The sequence below is a fragment of the Chlamydotis macqueenii genome, chromosome 15, assembly GCF_036417535.1.
Source record: "Chlamydotis macqueenii isolate bChlMac1 chromosome 15, bChlMac1.mat, whole genome shotgun sequence".
Classification (NCBI taxonomy): Eukaryota; Metazoa; Chordata; class Aves; order Otidiformes; family Otididae; genus Chlamydotis; species Chlamydotis macqueenii.
The window spans coordinates 13,411,193-13,429,071 of NC_141570.1; the positions used below are offsets into that span (position 1 = coordinate 13,411,193).

At 66.2% G+C, this 17,879-nt stretch overlaps 3 protein-coding genes across 5 annotated transcripts; 2 read left to right on the top strand and 1 right to left on the bottom strand.

The window, feature by feature from the left end:
- The first annotated feature begins 2,629 nt into the window (after positions 1 to 2,629).
- WDR24 (WD repeat domain 24) lies at positions 2,630 to 11,004 on the top strand. The gene is made up of 9 exons (XM_086760081.1): positions 2,630 to 3,619; positions 5,088 to 5,265; positions 5,891 to 6,566; positions 7,680 to 7,795; positions 8,843 to 8,964; positions 9,295 to 9,399; positions 9,498 to 9,835; positions 10,339 to 10,523; positions 10,668 to 11,004. The coding sequence occupies exons 1-9, from the start codon at positions 3,139 to 3,141 to the stop codon at positions 10,834 to 10,836; spliced, it is 2,370 nt and encodes a 789-aa protein (XP_086616207.1). The 5' UTR covers positions 2,630 to 3,138; the 3' UTR covers positions 10,837 to 11,004.
- A 257-nt stretch (positions 11,005 to 11,261) lies between these two features.
- Positions 11,262 to 13,344, top strand: JMJD8 (jumonji domain containing 8). 3 transcript variants are annotated; one of them, XM_086759945.1, is made up of 10 exons: positions 11,262 to 11,385; positions 11,460 to 11,543; positions 11,786 to 11,834; positions 11,957 to 12,053; positions 12,171 to 12,239; positions 12,331 to 12,450; positions 12,533 to 12,600; positions 12,766 to 12,900; positions 13,024 to 13,146; positions 13,194 to 13,344. In XM_086759945.1, the coding sequence occupies exons 1-9, from the start codon at positions 11,297 to 11,299 to the stop codon at positions 13,102 to 13,104; spliced, it is 792 nt and encodes a 263-aa protein (XP_086616071.1). In that variant the 5' UTR covers positions 11,262 to 11,296; the 3' UTR covers positions 13,105 to 13,146; positions 13,194 to 13,344. The 3 variants fall into 3 exon arrangements, with proteins under 3 accessions (XP_086616071.1, XP_086616073.1, XP_086616072.1); XM_086759947.1 differs by lacking the exon at positions 11,786 to 11,834 and having other exon boundaries at positions 12,331 to 12,388; XM_086759946.1 differs by lacking the exon at positions 11,786 to 11,834 and having other exon boundaries at positions 12,188 to 12,239.
- Positions 13,345 to 13,636: 292 nt separating this feature from the next.
- Positions 13,637 to 17,551, bottom strand: STUB1 (STIP1 homology and U-box containing protein 1). The gene is made up of 7 exons (XM_086759944.1): positions 17,312 to 17,551; positions 15,974 to 16,172; positions 15,704 to 15,869; positions 15,536 to 15,626; positions 14,928 to 14,984; positions 14,614 to 14,730; positions 13,637 to 14,465 (listed from the first exon to the last, which is right to left on the bottom strand). Exons 1-7 carry the CDS (start codon positions 17,486 to 17,488, stop codon positions 14,340 to 14,342), a joined length of 933 nt encoding a protein of 310 aa, XP_086616070.1. The 5' UTR covers positions 17,489 to 17,551; the 3' UTR covers positions 13,637 to 14,339.
- Between the last annotated feature and the right edge of the window lie 328 nt (positions 17,552 to 17,879).

Consider the following 17,879-nt stretch of genomic DNA (forward strand, 5'->3'; position numbering starts at 1 on the left):
CCATTTCCCCAGCACTCCCACCCCAGTTCACCCCATATCCCCCCTGACACCCCTATTCTCACCCTGCACCCCCACCTCCCCCTGCACCCCATAGCTGCCCGACACCCCACCCTACTGCACCCCATATCCCCTCTGGCACCCCCATTTCCCCCTGCACCCCAACCCCCCCAATGTACCTCCATCTCCCCAGAACCCCTAATTCACCCCATATCCCCCCCCACACTCCCATTTCCACCCCCCACGCACCCCAACACCAGGGTACCCCATATCCCCCCGGCACCCTAATTTCCTCCTTGCACCCCCACTTCCCCCCCGCACCCCTATCTCCCCCGCACCCCCACCCCAATTCACCTCATATCCCCTCTGGCACCCCCATTTCCCCGTGCACCCCAACCCCCCCAATGCACCCCCATCTCCCCAGCACCCTTAACTCACCCCACATGCCCCCCGCACCTCCACTTCCCCTCCACTGCACCCCGTGTCCCCGCAGCACCCCCACCCCACTGCACCCCACATCCCCGACACCCTAATTTCCTCCTTGCACCTCCACTTCCCCCCCCACTACACCCCGTGTCCCCCCAGCACCCCCACCCCACTGCACCCCACATCCCCGACACCCTAATTTCCTCCTTGCACCGCCCGACCCCCCATCTCCCCCTCACCCCCACCACACTGCACCCCACACCCCCCCGCACCCCCATTTTCCCCCTCGCTCCCCGCCCCGCCCCAGCGCTCCCCCTCTCCGTGCCGCGACCGGACCCGAGGGGGCGGGGCTTAACTCCGGAGGGGCGTGGCCAGCCCGGGGGGGGGAGCGCCTCCTGGGGGCGGGGCGTGGGTGGGGCGCTCGGCGGAAGGGGGCGGGGCCAGGTACCGGTTTCCGTGCCGGCGGGGCCTGCTGGGCCCGAACTGCCGGGGCGGGGCTGCAGCGGGATCGGTACGGGGCTGGGGTGCAGGAGGGGGCGCTGAGGGGTCTGTGGGGTGGGAGGGGGTCCTGAGGAGGCTCTGAGGGGACAGGACGGGGGTCTGTGGGGTGGGAGGGGGCCCTGGGGGACTGAGGGGCTCTGAGGGGACCCTGAGGAGCAAGAATGGTCCCTGAGGGATTTATGGGGTGGGAGAGGGTTCCGGGGGGGGTGTTGCGGGGTTCTGAGGGGGCCCTGAGGGGTCTGTGGGGTGGGAGGGGGCCCTGGGGGGCAGGAGGGGACCCTGAGGAGGATCTGAGGGGACAGGAGGGGGCCCTGGGGGGTCTGTGGGGTGGGAGGGGGCCCTGGGGGGCAGGAGGGGGCCCTGAGGAGAATCTGAGGGGACAGGAGGGGGCCCTGAGGGATCTGTGGGGTGGAAGGGCACCCTGGGGAGGTTGAGGGGCTCTGAGGGGACCCTGAGGAGCAAGAATGGTCCCTGAGGGATTTATGGGGTGGGAGAGGGTCCTGGGGGGGTGGTTGCGGGGTTCTGAGGGGGCCCTGAGGGGTCTGTGGGGTGGGAGGGGGCCCTGGGGGGCAGGAGGGGACCCTGAGGAGGATCTGAGGGGACAGGAGGGGGCCCTGAGGGATCTGTGGGGTGGGAGGGGGTCCTGGGGGGCAGGAGGGGGCCCTGAGGAGGCTCTGAGGGGACAGGAGGGGGCCCTGAGGGATCTGTGGGGTCGAAGGGCACCCTGGGGAGGTTGAGGGGCTCTGAGGGGACCCTGAGGAGCAAGAATGGTCCCTGAGGGATTTATGGGGTGGGAGAGGGTCCTGGGGGGGGGTTGCGGGGTTCTGAGGGGGCCCTGAGGGGTCTGTGGGGTGGGAGGGGGCCCTGGGGGGCAGGAGGGGACCCTGAGGAGGCTCTGAGGGGACAGGAGGGGGCCCTGGGGGGTCTGTGGGGTGGGAGGGGGCCCTGGGGGGCAGGAGGGGGCCCTGAGGAGGATCTGAGGGGACAGGAGGGGGCCCTGAGGGATCTGTGGGGTGGGAGGGGGCCCTGGGGGGCAGGAGGGGACCCTGAGGAGGATCTGAGGGGACAGGAGGGGGCCCTGAGGGGTCTGTGGGGTGGGAGGGGGCCCTGGGGGGCAGGAGGGGACCCTGAGGAGGATCTGAGGGGACAGGAGGGGGCCCTGGGGGGTCTGTGGGGTGGGAGGGGGCCCTGGGGGGCAGGAGGGGACCCTGAGGAGGATCTGAGGGGACAGGAGGGGGCCCTGAGGGGTCTGTGGGGTGGAAGGGCACCCTGGGGAGGTTGAGGGGCTCTGAGGGGACCCTGAGGAGCAAGAATGGTCCCTGAGGGATTTATGGGGTGGGAGAGGGTCCTGGGGGGGTTGTGGGGCTCTGAGGGGTCTGTGGGGTGGGAGGGGGCCCTGGGGGGAGCTGAGAGGCTTTGAGGGGACTCTGAGGTACAGGAGTGGGCCCCGGGGGGTGGGAACGGGTTCTCAGGGGGCCCTGAGGGGTCTGTGGGTCAGGATCGTGCCCTGAGGAGGGGGGGACGTGGGGTGCGAGGGGGCCTGGGGCTCCTGGCGAGGGAAGGGTGTAGGAGCAGGAGGGCCTGGGTGAGGGGCAGCCCGTGCTGGCCCCAGGGCTCCCCCAGAGCAGCTGCAGGCCCCTGGCACCCTGGGACGGGACAGGGGTGGGAAGGGCTGCTCCGCCCGGCTCCGGAAGCAGAGCGAACCCCCGTCTGTGGTGTTTGCAGGGCTGCGGGGCGCAGGGAGCGCCCCCCGAGACGACCGCGGCCTCGTTCCACCCAGCCTCTCGCCGGAGCCGCCGCTCACCTCCATCCACGTCGCCGTAGTCAACCTCCCGTAGCAGCCCGCGTCGGCGGAGCGTCTCGGGGGCGTCAAACCGAGGAGGGAACAAGAAACCCAAAAAAAGGTTTTCAAGGACTCCCTGAGAGGGACTTACAGGGGGCAGCGGGAGGAGAAGCCCGGCGCGGGGCTGCGTCTCTCTCCTCGCAGGCGGCCGGTGGGGCTGCGGCCTCTCGCCTCCGCAGCCCGTTGATGTGGCCCCCAAAAAACCGCGGCCGAAGCCACCTGGGCCTGCCAGGAGCGACGGGAGCCGAGCCTGTCCCTTCCCAGCGCTGGCTGAGGTGGAGCGGGGCGGCCGCGCGAGCGTGAATGCAGCCTGCGGGGACGCCAGCCACCGAGCCTGCTCCTGGAGAGGGGAGTGCGCCCCGCGAACGGCCATGGAGAAGATGGCCAGGGTCACCACCGCCCTGGGGGGCAACGCCCTGACGGGACGGACCATGTTCTGCCACCTGGACGCCCCCGCCAACGCCATCAGCGTGTGCCGCGACGCTGCCCAGGTGGTGGTGGCCGGCCGCAACATCTTCAAGATCTACTCCATCGAGGAGGAGCAGTTTGTGGAGAAGCTAAACCTCCGCGTCGGCCGCAAACCCTCCTTGAACTTCAGCTGCGCCGACGTGGTCTGGCACCAGATGGACGAGAACCTGCTGGCCACCGCCGCCACCAACGGCGTGGTGGTCACCTGGAACCTGGGCAAACCGTCCCGCAACAAGCAGGACCAGCTCTTCACCGAGCACAAGCGCACCGTCAACAAGGTCTGCTTCCACCCCACCGAGGTCTACATGCTCCTCAGCGGCTCGCAGGACGGCTACATGAAATGCTTCGACCTGCGCAAGAAGGATTCCGTCAGCACCTTCTCTGGTACGAAAGCGGGGCGTTCTTCGCCCCTCTGCCCTGGGAGAGGCGGAGGTTGGGGGCTTTGCCTGTTCCCCGTGGTGGGGAGGAGGGTTTGCTCCATCCGGAGCAGGTAGGGAGGGAGCTGAGAGGGGTTTTCCTGCTTTTTTTCTTTTCTTTTTTTTTTTTTTTGTTGCCGCTCAGTAGCGGGCTGAGTCTGCGCAGGCGGTGGAAGGTGGCCACATCGCTCGCTGCATCCCCTTCTCTCTGGGCTGGTGGCCCCCACGGCTCTTTGTCGTAGTTCAGCCCCGCTCGGAGCCAGACTACGCAGTCACTCTCTCACTCCCCCCACCCTCTGAGAGAAGAGGGGGAGATGATATAAGGAAAAAGGCTCGAGGTTTGAGATAAGGACAGGGAGAAATCCTTGAAGTCACCGTTACGGGCAAAACAGACTCAGCATGGTGAAAGCTGCTCATTTATTACTAAAACCAAAGCAGGAGAACGAGACAGAGAACAAGAAACCTCCCCCGACTCCTCCCTCTTCCCGGGCTTAACATTATCTCTGCCTCCTTCCCCTCCTGAGCAGCACAGGGGGAAGAGGGAATGGGGGTTGCGGTCAGTTCATCACGCGTTGTTTTACACCGCTGTGTCATCGTCGGGGGAAGAACTCCTCGCATTCCTCCCCTGCTCCAGCGTGGGGTCCCTCCCACGGGCCACAGTCCTTCGTGGAACTGCTCCGGCGTGGGTCATCTCTTCCACGGGTGCAGTCCCTCTAGAACAGCTGTCCCAGCGGGCCCTCCACGGGCCACAGCCTCCTTCAGGCACCCACCTGTCCCGGTGTGGGGTCCTCCTCGGGCTGCAGGGGGATCTCTGCCCCTCCGTGGACCTCCATGGGCTGCAGGGGGACAACCTGCTCCACCATGGTCGTCACCACAGGCTGCAGGGGAATCTTGGCCAGGAGCCGCATTACTGCTCCCCCTCCTTCTGCACTGACCTTGGCGTCTGCAGCCGTTCCTCTCACAGAAATTCTTCACAATCGGCTCAGGCAGACGCCTCTCAGATTCTCTTCACTTCTCATCTCCTCTCCACTCCTTGCAGCCGGGCCGGGCCGAGTTGGGCCCAGTCGCCGCCCGGCGGGAGGCCAGAGGGTGAGGGCCGCAAGGCTCGCGCCTCCCCCTCTCTGCCTCCACTCAGCTTCCTCACATCTTCCTCTTTTTTTTTATTTTTTATTTTTTCTGTTTTCCCTTTCTTAAATACGTTATCACAGAGGCGTTATCACAGAACATTCTGCTACGAATTGGCTCGGCCTTGTCCAGCAGCGGGTCCGCCCTAGGCCCGGCCGAGTCCACTGGACAAAGGGGAAACAACTTCCAGCAGTTTCCTACAGAAGCTGCCAGCGTAGCCCCTCACTAAGTAAAACCAGAACACTCTTCCAGTGGGATTTATCTTTGCTGGAGCTTTGTCCCAGTGGATCTCGATTTCTGTCCCCGCTCAGGCCAGTCGGAGAGCGTGCGCGACGTGCAGTTCAGCATCCGGGACTACTTCACCTTCGCCGCCACCTTTGAGAACGGCAACGTGCAGCTGTGGGACATCCGCCGGCCCGATCGCTACGAGAGGATGTTCACGGCCCACAACGGGCCCGTCTTCTGCTGCGACTGGCACCCGGAGGACAGGTGTGCACGGGGAGGCCTGAAAAATGGGGGTGGGACATTTTGAGGGGGGAAAGCAGGGTCTCTGATACCCTGGCTGTTTTTGTCAGGGGCTGGGCCGTTGGTAGAAGATGGGAGCAATTATTACTTTGATTTTGGGGGGTGTTGGGGAGTTTTGGTGTTGGTTTTTCTGACGAGTCGTGCGATCCTGAGGCTAATTGCTAATGGTGGGGAGTAGCAAGCTGCCGTCTCGCCCTCTCCATCAGGGCAGCCTCTCTCTCCGGTGCTCAGCTCGGGGATGGATGCTGCGCGGCTGCTCTCTCTGGGATGCCGCTCGCTTGCGTTTCGTCAGCGTTTCCTCCTGCCTTTCCCCGGGGCAGGTTGGGCTGTGGCTGGAAACAGCTGTTGGGGCGTGCAGGTCGCTCCTCGCTCCCTGCCTTGCAGCACTGCAGCACCTCGTGGGCCAAGAGAGGCGCTGAAATACGTTAAACTGGTCTTTTTCCCCTCTCTGCTGTCCCTGCAAGTGGAAACCAGAGCTGAGGGGAACCGGTCCGGTTTGGAGACGCAGAGTTTTAAAGGGGAGCGCAAAGGAGGGCGCGGATCCTGGCCCAGGCTGGTGTCTCACCGTCTCTCTCCATCCTTCTCCCAGGGGCTGGCTGGCGACGGGCGGGCGGGATAAGATGGTGAAGGTGTGGGACATGAACACCACGCGGGCGAAGGAGATCTACTGCGTGCAGACCATCGCCTCCGTGGCCCGGGTGAAGTGGCGGCCGGAGTGCAAGCACCACATCGCCACCTGCTCCATGATGGTGGACCACAACATCTACGTCTGGGACGTGCGGCGGCCCTTCATCCCCTCCGCCATGTTCGAGGAGCACAAGGATGTCACCACGGGCATCGTCTGGCGTCACCTCCATGACCCCTATTTCCTCCTGTCCGGTTCCAAGGACAGTACCCTCTACCAGCACATCTTCAAGGACGCCAGCCAGCCCATCGACCGGGCCAACCCCGAGGGGCTGTGCTACAGCCTCTACGGAGACCTGGCCTTCGCCGCCAAGGAGAGCCTCATCTCCTCCGACTCCAACCGCAAGCCCTACATTGGGGACCGCCGTCACCCCATCTTCTTCAAGCGCAAGCTGGACCCCACGGAGCAGTTCGAGTACATCTCCTCCTCCAGCGCCCTCAGCGTCTTCGAGACGGACGTGGAGAGCGGCAGCATGGACTGGTTCGTGCACACCGCCAAGCAGTACGCGCTGGCCGGCAGGCCCCTGGCCGAGCTCTGTGACCACAACGCCAAGGTGGCCAAGGGCTTGGACCGCAACCAGGTGAGACCTAGGCCAGGTGCCGAGCTCGAAAGGTGCTGTCGGGGTGAGGTGGGGATGTGTTACGAGCTCTCTGGCTGTCCCCGGGTCTGCCTCTGCCTGGCACCAAACCCGTAGCGCTGTTGCCTGCAGGAAGTGGAGATCCTTGCCCAGAAACCACGAGCCTGCCCAGCTCTCTAGATCGGCCGACGATGGGAGCTTGCGGTCAGGCGCCTGGCTGCGCGCGGCCTTGTTTTTAGTCTGGCGAGGTGTCCCACAGCGTTCTCCTAGAGAAGCTGGTGGCTCGTGGCTTGGATGGGTGCGCCCTGCGATGGGTTAAAACCCAGCTGGTGGCCGAGCCCAGAGAGTTGTGGTGAACGGAGTTCAATCCAGTTGGCGGCCGGTCACAAGCGGTGTTCCCCGGGGCTCGGTACTGGGACCAGTTCTGTTGAATGTCTTTATCCATGATCTGGATGAGGGGATCGAGCCAGCAGTGTGCCCAGGTGGCCAAGGCGGCCAACAGCATCCCGGCTCGTGTCAGGAACAGTGTGGCCAGCAGGACCAGGCAGTGATCCTGCCCCTGTACTCCGCACTGGTGGGGCTGCACCTCGAATGCCGTGTGCAGTTTTGGGCCCCTCAGCACAAGAAGGGTGTTGAGGTGCTGGAGCTCGTCCAGAGAAGGGCGATGAAGCTGGTGAGGGGTCTGGAGCACAAGTCCCGTGAGGAGCGGCTGAGGGAACTGGGGTTGTTCAGTCTGGAGAAGAGGAGGCTGAGGGGAGACCTCATCGCTCTCTACAGCTGCCTGAGAGGAGGCTGGAGCGAGGTGAGGGTTGATCTCCCAAGTAACAAGTGATAGGATGAAACGGCCTCAAGTTGCAGCAGGGGAGGTTTAGGTTGGATATCAGGAAACATTTCTTTACTGGAAGAGTGGTCAGGCCCTGGAACAGGCTGCCCAGGGCAGCGGTGGAGTCACCATCCCTGCAGGCGTTCAGGGAACGTGTAGACGTGGCACTCGGGTACGTGGTTTAGTGGGCATGGGTGTTGGGTTGATGGTTGGACTTGATGATCTTGGAGAGCTCTTCCAGCCTTAAGATTCCATGATTCTCTGAGGTCTGACCGTGGCTGTCTCTCGTGCAGGTGGCTCAAACGTGGACGATGCTGCGAATCATCTATTCCAGCCTGGGCACGGTGTCGTCTGCCAACCTCAACCACAGCATGGGGAAAGGCAGCGCCGCCCTCCCGCTCATGAACAGGTAAGGGATGTCGGAGCCGCAGCAAGGGGCACGCCGGCTGGGGCGGCTCCGTCGGCAGGAGAGTGGAGGCGGCTCCTCGGCCGGTCTGGAGTGGCAGGGTGGGAGCGGGGATGGGTCTCCCCAGCCTCGGGCCACGCTGGCCTGCAGGCTGGCGTTGTTTGAACGCAGCCATTTTCCGCGCGGGCGCGAGAAGTGAGCGGCCAGCCCGGCCCCAAGCCGTGCAAGCTTGTGCGCTGCTCCCTTCCCTCCTTGAAATGAAGCTTGAAGCTGGCTGCAGTGGGGCTGCTGCCGTCTTGGCGGTGATTTAATTGGCGACTACGACCGAGGGCTGGGATGGAGAACCCCTGTCCTGCTCCTGGAGCCAAAGCTGGTGGTGTGGAGAGGTCATTGTTCTCCGCCTTCCGAAGGGAGAGGACAGCCCTGTTGTGGGCTGGTGAAGCAGGAAAACTTGTTTTTCCTCTTCTCAATGACATAAAAGTGAGGCTGAGGTCTCCAAATTAGCTGTCAGACCTTGCAGGGCCGGCTTCCCAGGGTGAGTGGTAGAGGCTCGGATAACATCAAACAAAGCACTGTCCTTGACCCAGCTCCGCGTCCAGACGGGTCCCTGTCTGTCTCTGACTGGAACGCCGCAGGCGGCGAGCTGAAGAGCTGGGCTCTGCCTCAACCCCGTTCCCTTCCCTTGCCGTCTCCGTCTCCGCAAAGCCCGAGACCGGTGGCGCATAACAAACAGTGAAGCACCTTGGGGCGAGGCAGCTCCGGTTTGCCCCTCTCTGAGGTGACGGGAGGTGTTCGGAGAGGTGTTTCCGCTCTGAAATCCTTTAAGGAGACTTTTACGGGCACCGTTGAGGCGCGTGCGTGGAGGCACCAGGGCTGTGTAACAATTGCAAGGCATCTTTATTTTTAGAGTTACATTGTGGGCACAGCTTGTGCTCCCGGGGAAATCGCCGCGCCTCGCGTTTCACCGTTCAGATTGCAACGGGAGACCTGCCTGCGGGCTGTCGGGAGGCTGTAAACTTCTGTGGCTGGTAAAATGGGCTTCTTTCCCAGCTTTAACCTGAAGGACATCCCCTCTGGGCTGGGCAGCGAGTCAAGACTGGACCGCAGCAAAGGAGAAAGCCGCGCGGAAAACATCCTCATGGATTCCTCCTCCACCCTGATCAACAACGAGGGTGAGGTTTCTGGGGCAGGCGCAGTGCCGCTCCCGCGGCTCTTCCCTCCTCAGCTGTCGATGGCCCCAATGTGGGATAAACCGTTGAATTTATCCTGTGAATTGGAGTGATTGGACCTGCTGCAGACCCCAGGCGAAGCACGCCGGGCCCCAGGGCGTTGCGGAGGGACGGTTTACCCCCGTGACCCCCACAGCGGTGGCTGCGGGTGCCAGGACCGTGACCGCCGTGGGGAGCTGAGCCGTCTGGCGTGCTGGGGCAGGACGCGGGGGACGTGGATCTGACTGTGTTCCCGAGGGGGACGAGCTGATTTCTTTCTCCCTGGGCACGCAGACAACGAGGAGACGGAGGGCAGCGATGTCCCCGCGGACTATCTGCTGGGAGATGTGGAGGCGGATGAGGACGACCTGTACATGATGGACCACGAGAACCCGCACGGTGAGCGCACAGCTGGCGCTGCGAGGCGCTGCCTGTCCCAGCCGCGCGGCTGGATTTTCTCCTGGCCTTCCCTCCTCTTTCCTGATCTCTCCTTGCAGCTGAAGAGCAGGAATACAGCCTTCCCCAGGAAGCCTTCCCCCTGCGCCACGAAATCGTGGACAACCCCTCGGCCTTGGACCACCTGCAAGACAAGGCCGACTCCCCTCACGTCAGCGGCAACGAGGCCGAGACGGTGTCGCTGACGCCCGTGGAGTCCTTCTCCCTCATCTCTATCTCCCACTCGCTCTACGAGAACCGCCTGCCCTCCGACTTCTTCAATCCCATCGTGCGAAACACGCTCCTCTTCTACGCCGAGCAGGGGGACGTGCAGACGGCCGTGTCCGTCCTCATCGTGCTGGGAGACCGCATCCGCAAGGAGATCGATGAGCAGACCCAGGTAGGACCCCGGGAAGCCCCTTCCTGGCTGCGTAGGGACTGAACCCTCCCTTCAGGGATCAGCAACGCCACGAGATGCGGTGGGGCCCAGAGGTGGTGTATCCCGACACGATGGTGGTGTATCCCAACTTTTTAGTAGGGTCTGTTGTGACAGGATGAGGGGGAATGGTTTTAAACGAGGAGGAGGTAGATTTAGATTGGATATAAGGAAGAAATTTTTTACGCTGAGGGTGGTGGAACCCTGGCCCAGGTTGCCCAGCGAGGCGGTGGATGCCCCATCCCTGGAAACATTCCAGGCCAGGTTGGCCGGGGCTCTGAGCAACCTGATCTGGTTGGGGATGTCCCTGCTCCTGGCAGGGGGGTTGGACTGGGTGGCCTTTGAAGGTCCCTTCCCACCCAAACCATTCTGTGATGGGATCCTGCCTTTGAGACGTGGGGCTGGGATCCTGGGGGAGGGGATTTCAGGGGGGGTGTCAGGGCTCAGCTGTCTGTGGCCATCCCCAGGAGCACTGGTACACGTCCTACATCGACCTGCTGCAGCGCTTCCAGCTCTGGAACATCTCCAACGAGGTGATCAAGCTGAGCACGTGCCGCGCCATCAACTGCCTCAACCAGGCCTCCACCACCCTGCACGTCAACTGCAGCAACTGCAAGCGGCCCATGAGCAACAGGGGCTGGATCTGCGACAGGTGAGGGGCGAGGAGGCGGGGACCTGGCGCCGCTCACCGAGGGGAGCCCCAGAGGGGCGGGAGGAGGGGGTTGGGGCTCCCCCGGTGTTTCCCCTCGTTTCGTTTGGGAGGGTTCCGGCGCTCACCCCCTTCTCTGCGGCGCAGGTGCCGGCAGTGCGCCAGCATGTGCGCCGTCTGCCACCACGTCGTGAAGGGGCTCTTCGTCTGGTGCCAGGGCTGCAGCCACGGCGGCCACCTCCAGCACATCATGAAATGGCTGGAGACCAGCTCCCACTGCCCCGCCGGCTGCGGCCACCTCTGCGAGTACACCTGAGCCCCACGGGCGGCGGGTGGGGCGGGCAGGGGGTTGGGCATCTCCCCGCACCGCCCTCCCTGTATTTATTTTTGTGTAAAAAAAAACAAAACAAAACAAAACAAAACTCCCAGCCCCTGCCCTGGTCCTTTTGTACTGGATTAAAACAAAACAGAGCAGCTGAATGGAGCCCATGCGTCTTGTCTTTGCTTAACAGGGCTGCGGCGGCGCTGGGGGCTCGGAGGGGGGCTCGGTCCCGGTCCCCGGCCGGGGGTCTCTGCCCCGCGGCGCTCCGGGAGCTTGTGGGCCCCACTTTCTCTCTGGCCCCTTTAAGACGCGGCCCGTTTAAGATACGGCCCCTGCCGGGATCCGTAGCGGCATGCCCAACCAATGGTGGAGCGCGACGTCAGCGCGGACCGCGGTGCCTGCCGGGAAGCGTAGTCCGGCGCGGCCCCGGTACCGGTGCCGGTCGCGGTTCCCCATGGCGGCGGCGCGGCGGCTGCTCTCGCTGCTGCTGCCGCTGGCCTGGGCCCGGCCCTCGGGCTGCGCCGAGCCCCCGGACGGCGGATGGTAAGGGCCGGGGGGGCGGACCGGGTACGGGGCCCGGTGGCGGTCCCGGTGTCGAGCAGAGCCTCCCGTTGCAGGCTGGCGGGCACGGTGCCGGAGGAGGAACGGTGCACCGTGGAGCGGGCCGACGCCTCCCTCACCTACTCCCTCTTCCTGCAGCGGTACGGGCGGCTGCTGCCCCCGGGGGCGGGGGGGCACCGGGACCGGGGTTAGGGGCAGGGCCGGGGGCAGGTCCCGGTGCACCCCGTAGCCTTACCGGGGGTGGGGGGGGACGGGGATTTGGGGGGCAGAGTCGGGGGGAGTGGGGAGTGGAGCCTGCCCCGGTGCGGGATCCGGTGCCCCGGGGGTGAGTCAGGGCCGGCCCCGGTGCGGGACCCCGCTGCGGTGCTCTCCCCCGCCCCAGGTTCGCCTTCTCCCGGCCGGTCATCCTCCGCGGGGTCACGGACAATTCGGTGAGTGCCCGGGGGGGGTCCAGGGAGGGCGGGGCGGGGCAGGGGGGGCCACACCGGTGCCGCGGGAGCGACGGCAACACCCCGGCCCCGCTGTGCCCCCCCCCCCCCCCCTCCCCGCCCAGGCCTTCCGCGCCCTCTGCACCCGGGAGAAGCTGCTGGCGGCCTTCGGGGCCCTGCCGGTGCGGCTCAGCACGGCCAACACCTACTCCTACCGCAAAGGTGAGGGCGGGGGCCGCGCCCCGCAGCCCCCCCCTCCTCCCCACGGCGGGCAGGGTCTGTCCCGGGGCGGGGGGGCTGGCAGCACGGCCCCCCACCCCAGCTCTCCCCTGCCCGCAGTGGACGTGCCCTTCCAGGACTACGTGGAGCAGCTGCTGGAGCCGCAGGATCCGGCCAGGCTGGGCAGCGGTGGGTGACACCAGCCCGCTCCCCGCGGCCGACGCCCCGCTGCTTCACCGGCCTCATCCTCCTCATCTTCCTCCCCCCCCGCCAACCCCAGACACCCTCTACTTCTTCGGGGACAACAACTTCACCGAGTGGGGCCCCCTCTTCCAGCGGTACGCGCCCCCTCCCTTCCGCATCCCGGGCACCGGCCCTGCCTACAGCTTTGGGATCGCAGGTGAGCGGTGGTGGTAGCGGGTGTGGGGTGGGACGTGGGGGTCTCCCCAGCACTAACAACCCCCGCCCCACTCCCACCCCAGGCTCCGGCTCCGGCGTTCCGTTTCACTGGCACGGCCCCGGTTACTCAGAGGTGATCTTTGGCAGGAAGGTGAGAATCAAGCCTTGCGGCACAATATTTGGGGAGGGGAAGGAGGGGAAAAAACAAAACCACCCCAAAAGGCGTCCCCCAAACATGGGGAAGCCCATCTGGGGCTGAGCCCAAGGGGCTGGAGGGGAAACTGGAGGGGGGTGCGCGTCCCCCGGTGTCTCCCAGCGCTGGTTTCTGTACCCGCCGGACAAAACACCCCACTTCCACCCCAACGAGACGACGCTGGCCTGGCTCCACCGCACGTACCCCTCGCTGCCGCCGGCCGAGCGCCCGCTGGAGTGCACCCTCCGCCCCGGGGAGGTGAGTCCGGCGCCGTCCCAGCCAGCCTGCGTCACCCCGGCTCTCCGCTCCCCTGGGGAGGGCGCAGGGGACGCCCCCGGTGCTGCGGGAGGACGCAGGACCCCTCCGGCTCTCTCCGGGCAGGTCCTGTACTTCCCTGACCGCTGGTGGCACGCCACGCTCAACCTGGACACCAGCGTCTTCATCTCCACCTTCCTGGGGTAGAGCCAAGGACGTGCCCCCCCTCGTCCTGGCCGCGGTGCCCCCCTCGTCTCGGCCATGGTGCCCCCCTCGACCCAGCTGCGGTGACCCCTCTCGTCCCGGCTGCGGCGCCGGCGTGCCGGGGTGGCAGCTCCGGCTCCTGCAGCCACCCGCTCAACTCCTGGTGTGGGGAACAAGTGCCTGAAGAGTTCTTACTGGTGTTTTTCCCTCCCCTCCTCGGATTAAAGGTGGTGTTCTGCCCCAGCGCCTCGCGTATTGCGGCATCCAGCCCACGCGCGTGGGTCGTGGCACGGGGCGGGGGGCAGGCAAACCCCCTCCTCGGGACGGCGCTGGTCCCCAAGCCAGGACGCGGCCTGCCCGCTGCAGAGATTGCCGCCGTGAACCGCCCCCAGCTCTTCTCCCAGGTTTATTGCTGAATTTTAAAAAAGTTTGTTTTTTTTTTTTTTTCCTTAATTAACGCTGGCAAACTTCCAGAGGGCGCTCAAAAAGCCCGGCAAGCTGTCAGCTGAGGGAAACGCTGGAGCTCAGTCAGCCGCGGATTTGTTGATTGTTTTATTTTGGTTTTCTTTTTCTTTTAAAGGGGTTTCATTAAAAGGAAATAAGAACGTTAGCCCAGGCAGTTGTTCGCAGGGACCCACAGTCCCAGCGGGTGAGGGGGGGGACGCATGAGCGAGCCCGTTCCAGCCCGGGGGCAGCAGTTTGCCAGGAAAAGCCAGAGGGCGAGTCGGCATCGGCAGCGGGAACGTGGCTCTCCCAGCCTGGCGAGTCGCCGTTTCCAGGAGAGCGGAGGAGGCGACCCTGGGCCAGGCAGGAGCAGAGAACAGCTACGTACGCGGGGAGGAGACCGGGCCAGAGCAGCAGCAGGCGCGCAGCCCGGCCAGCTCCTCGCGGCACCTCCCCGCAGCAGGATGCCGTCTTTGGGGGCTGTCAGCTGCCGCAGCCAAGGGAGACCCCGGCTCTCCGGGCGACCAAGATGTCGGTGAGGCCTTCCAGGCCACGGTGAGGAGCCAGCCTTCTCCAAACCGCCGGGCGGCTCTTCCTCCAAGTGTTAGCGAGGAGCCGGTGGAGAGCGGAACCTTCACGCCTGCCCAGCCGCCGTGGTTCCTCAGGAAGGGGAGGTGGCGACGCGCCCTCGCCCAGCGCTGCCCGCTGGGTCTGCGGGCACCCGGAGCAGAGGGGGAAGAGCCGGAGAGCGAGTAAGGCGTGGTGCCAGCCCAGCGAGAGCCGTCTGTGCCCCCTCAGTAATCCTCCACCCAGCCGTTCTCTGAGATGAAGGCGTCTATCACCTCCTTCATGGCGAGGTTGGGGATCAGCTGGTCCTGGGTCAGGGGACTCCGCGTCACCGGATCGAAATGACCCACGCGCTGCAAGGGAGGAGACGGCCGCGAACCGGTTACTCCACGTACGCCCGGCGCCTCGGGGCGCGGGCAGGCAGCCAGGAGGCCAGCAGCGTGCCGGCATCCGGCAGAGCACGCAGGCACCCAGGCGAGGTCCCGGGAAGGCTGGTGGTACCTGGAGATGTTCCTCAATGTCCTTTCTGTCGTAGGTGATCCCGCTGGGCGTGATGCAGGGCTCTCGCATCAGCTCAAAACTGATCTTCCCGCACAGGTAGTCAGGGATGTCCCGCTTCTGGCTCGAGGGAAACAGAGCTGGGTCAGGAGGGGCTGGGCAGCCCAGCGTCAAAAAAAAAAAAAAAAAAAGAAATAGGGCTGGGAGGTGGCATTGGCTTAGAGGGGGAAGCAGGGAAGTCTCGCTTTAGGCTTTAGGCCAACTTTTGAGCAGCTCTAGATGGGAAGAAGCAGAAGCGCACACTGGGCTGCACTCACCTTCCTCTTCTCATCCACTTGGGAGAAAAGCTCGTCCATGTCCGCCAGGTATTTGTCCTGAAGGAGAAGGCTGTCAGGACGCAGGGCCGGGGGTTACGGGTCCCCCGGGGGACAGCCGTGACGCGGCCCACCCCAGGGTGCCGTGGCAGGGCAAAGACGCGGCGGCCCCTCTGCCTTCGCAGCCCCCGGCCGGTGTCCGTGCGGCTCCAGGCCGAGCCGTGTGGCAGGAGTGATCCAGCTTAAAAATAACCTGTCTTCGCGGGGCTATTTTTATCCCGGGATTAGTCCCCTGCACTGGTCCAGCACCCAGGCCCACTGAGAGCCGCTCGCGTTGCACGGCCCTCGGGGAACAACAGGTAGAGCAGCTGGGGGGGTGCAAAGGGGGCACGGCCGCTGCCAGGTGCCCTGGGCCAGGACGAGGTGACAGGGACACGAAAGCCCTGGAGCCACAACCGGGAGGCGGAGAAGCCGTGCTCCGCCCTGGGGTCTCCCCGCTTTGGCCTGTGCAGCCACAGCCCCGCGGCTTCCTCGGCAGAGCGCGAGGACGAGGATGGGACGAGGAAGCCCCCAGCCTCCGTGAGTGGCCCCGGCCTCCCCTCCCCGCTCACGTGTTTGGCCTCGATGCTGGCCAGCTGAACTCGGCTCCGGCTCTCGTCCGCGTTTTCTTCCTGCTGGGTCTTCCGGCACTCCGCCAGCTCCCTAGGGCAGAGCGGGAAGATGAGACGCCGCGAAGGGACCCTCTCGCTCCCTTCGCCGCCGCCGCCGCCCCGCATCACCTCTCCTTCTCCGCCATGATCAGTTTGGTCAGGTAGGAGTGCAGCTCGTTCTCCTGGTTGATCCGCTTCTCCTCGATGCTGTTCCAGCGTTTCTTCTTGGCGATGCGCAGCGCGCTGGGGATGTCGTCCCCGAAATTCAGCCGCTGCTCCTTGGCGAGGTTGTAGGCTGGGGAGAGAAAAGGAGACCTCAGAGCCGGCAGCGGCTTCCTCCTCCCCATCCCCGGCCCTTTCCCGGCGGACGGGTGGAAGGCCGGCGTGGCGCTCGCTCACCTCTCTGCAGGTTGGCGATGGCCTCGTCGTAATTCTCCATCTCCATCTGGCACTGGCCCAGGAAGAAGTGAGCCTTCACGGACTGGCCGTCCAGCTCCAGGGCTCGCTTGCAGTCCGCCAGCGCCTTGTCGTGCTGCTGCATCTTCAGGTAGCAGAGGGCTCGGTTGGTGTAGTAGACGGCCACCAAGGGGTTGCGGTTCTGCAAGGCGAGACCCCGCGGCGCGGCCGGTGACGAGGCAGCGGTGACAGCAAACCAGGGGACCGGGCGAGCCGGCTGCGCCACGCCGTCACCGTGCCGGGAGACGCGTGTGCCAGCCTGGGCTTGCACCCCCTGGGGGAGGCTCCGGGACAGATGGGGGACAAGTTGGGGCCCGTCCCCACAGGGCAGCCTGTGTCCTGTGCCGGTGGGGGGGACGCACAGCCCCCCTGGCACCATGCCCTGGCTGGGGGGCCACAGCCCACTCCCCCAGGGTGGGTCTGGCCTACTAAGGCCTGGCCTAGGGGGGATGAGAGGGGGGGACAGGGACAAGCTGGGGAAACTTTTGGGGGGGGTACGAATAAGGGAGGGGGCCAGCTTGGGGCCTGGAGGTGGGGCAGGCCTGACTGGGGGGGTGTCCAGGCCCAGGGAGGGGTCCAGGCCCTGGGGGGTGTCTAGGCCGCGGAGGGGATCCAGGCCCGGGGGTGGTAGTTTAGGCCAGAGGGGTCTTGCCCTGGGGGTGTCCAGGCCAGGCCTAGTGGCATCTGGTGCTGGCGTTTAAGGCCCGGAGGGCCTGTCCCGGGTGGGGGGCACAAGCCAGGACGGGGGGGTCCCGGCCCGGGGAGTCTCGTCCCGGGGGGGGGGGGAAGGGCGGTGCAGGCCAGGCCCAGTGGGTCCCGTCTCGGGAAGGGGGCACGGGCCAGGCCCGGGGGTTTTGTCCCGGGGAGCGAGGAGGGTGCAGACCAGGCCCAGGGGGTCTCGTCCGGAGGGGAGGGGGCGCAGGGCAGGCCCAGAGGGTCCCAGCCCGGGGGTCCCGTCCCGGGGGGGCGTAGGGCAGGCCCAGGGGGTCCCAGCCCGGGGGTCCCGTCCCGGGGGGGGGCGCAGGGCAGGCCCAGGGGGTCCCAGCCCGGGGGTCCCGTCCCGGGGGGGCGTAGGGCAGGCCCAGGGGGTCCCAGCCCGGGGGTCCCGTCCCGGGGGGGGGGCGCAGGGCAGGCCCAGGGGGTCCCAGCCCGGGGGTCCCGTCCCGGGGGGGGGCGCAGGGCAGGCCCAGGGGGTCCCAGCCCGGGGGTCCCGTCCCGGGGGGGGGCGCAGGGCAGGCCCAGGGGGTCCCAGCCCGGGGTGGGGGTGCCGTGGGGACTCACGATGGCGCGGCCGTAGCAGGCGGCGGCCTCGGGGTACTTGCGGCCTCCGAACAGCCGGTTCCCCTGCTCCTTGTGCTCCTGCGCGCTGTGGCTCTTCTCGGGGCTGCCGCCCCCCGCGCCCGGCCCCGCCGCCCCGGGCCCCGCCGCGCCGCCCTCCCGCTCCTCCTTCCCCTTCATGGCACCGCCCGGCCCGGCCCGGCCCGGCCCGGCCCGTCGGGGGCCGCCGGTTCCGTTGGATCCGGTCGCGCAATGCGACAACGACGGCGGCCGCCGCTTCCGGGGCCGGACCGCGGCGGGGGGCGGGGCCTAGACTCCGGGGGCGGGGCCTGGGGGCGGGGCCTGGCGAGCGGAAGGCTACGGAGCGGCGTCTTGGGGAGAGGGGCGTGGCTCGTGGAGCGTGTGGGCGTGGCCTGAGAGCGGGGGGGGCGGGGCCACATCCGGCCTACCCCGCCCCCCCCGAGGCCCTCGTTTAATCAGCAGGGACGGGAGGGGGCGGGACACCCCCAAAATCCCGTCCCCCACCCCCCCCCCACAGAGACGCGGGCCCCGCCAGTGTGCAAAATATTTA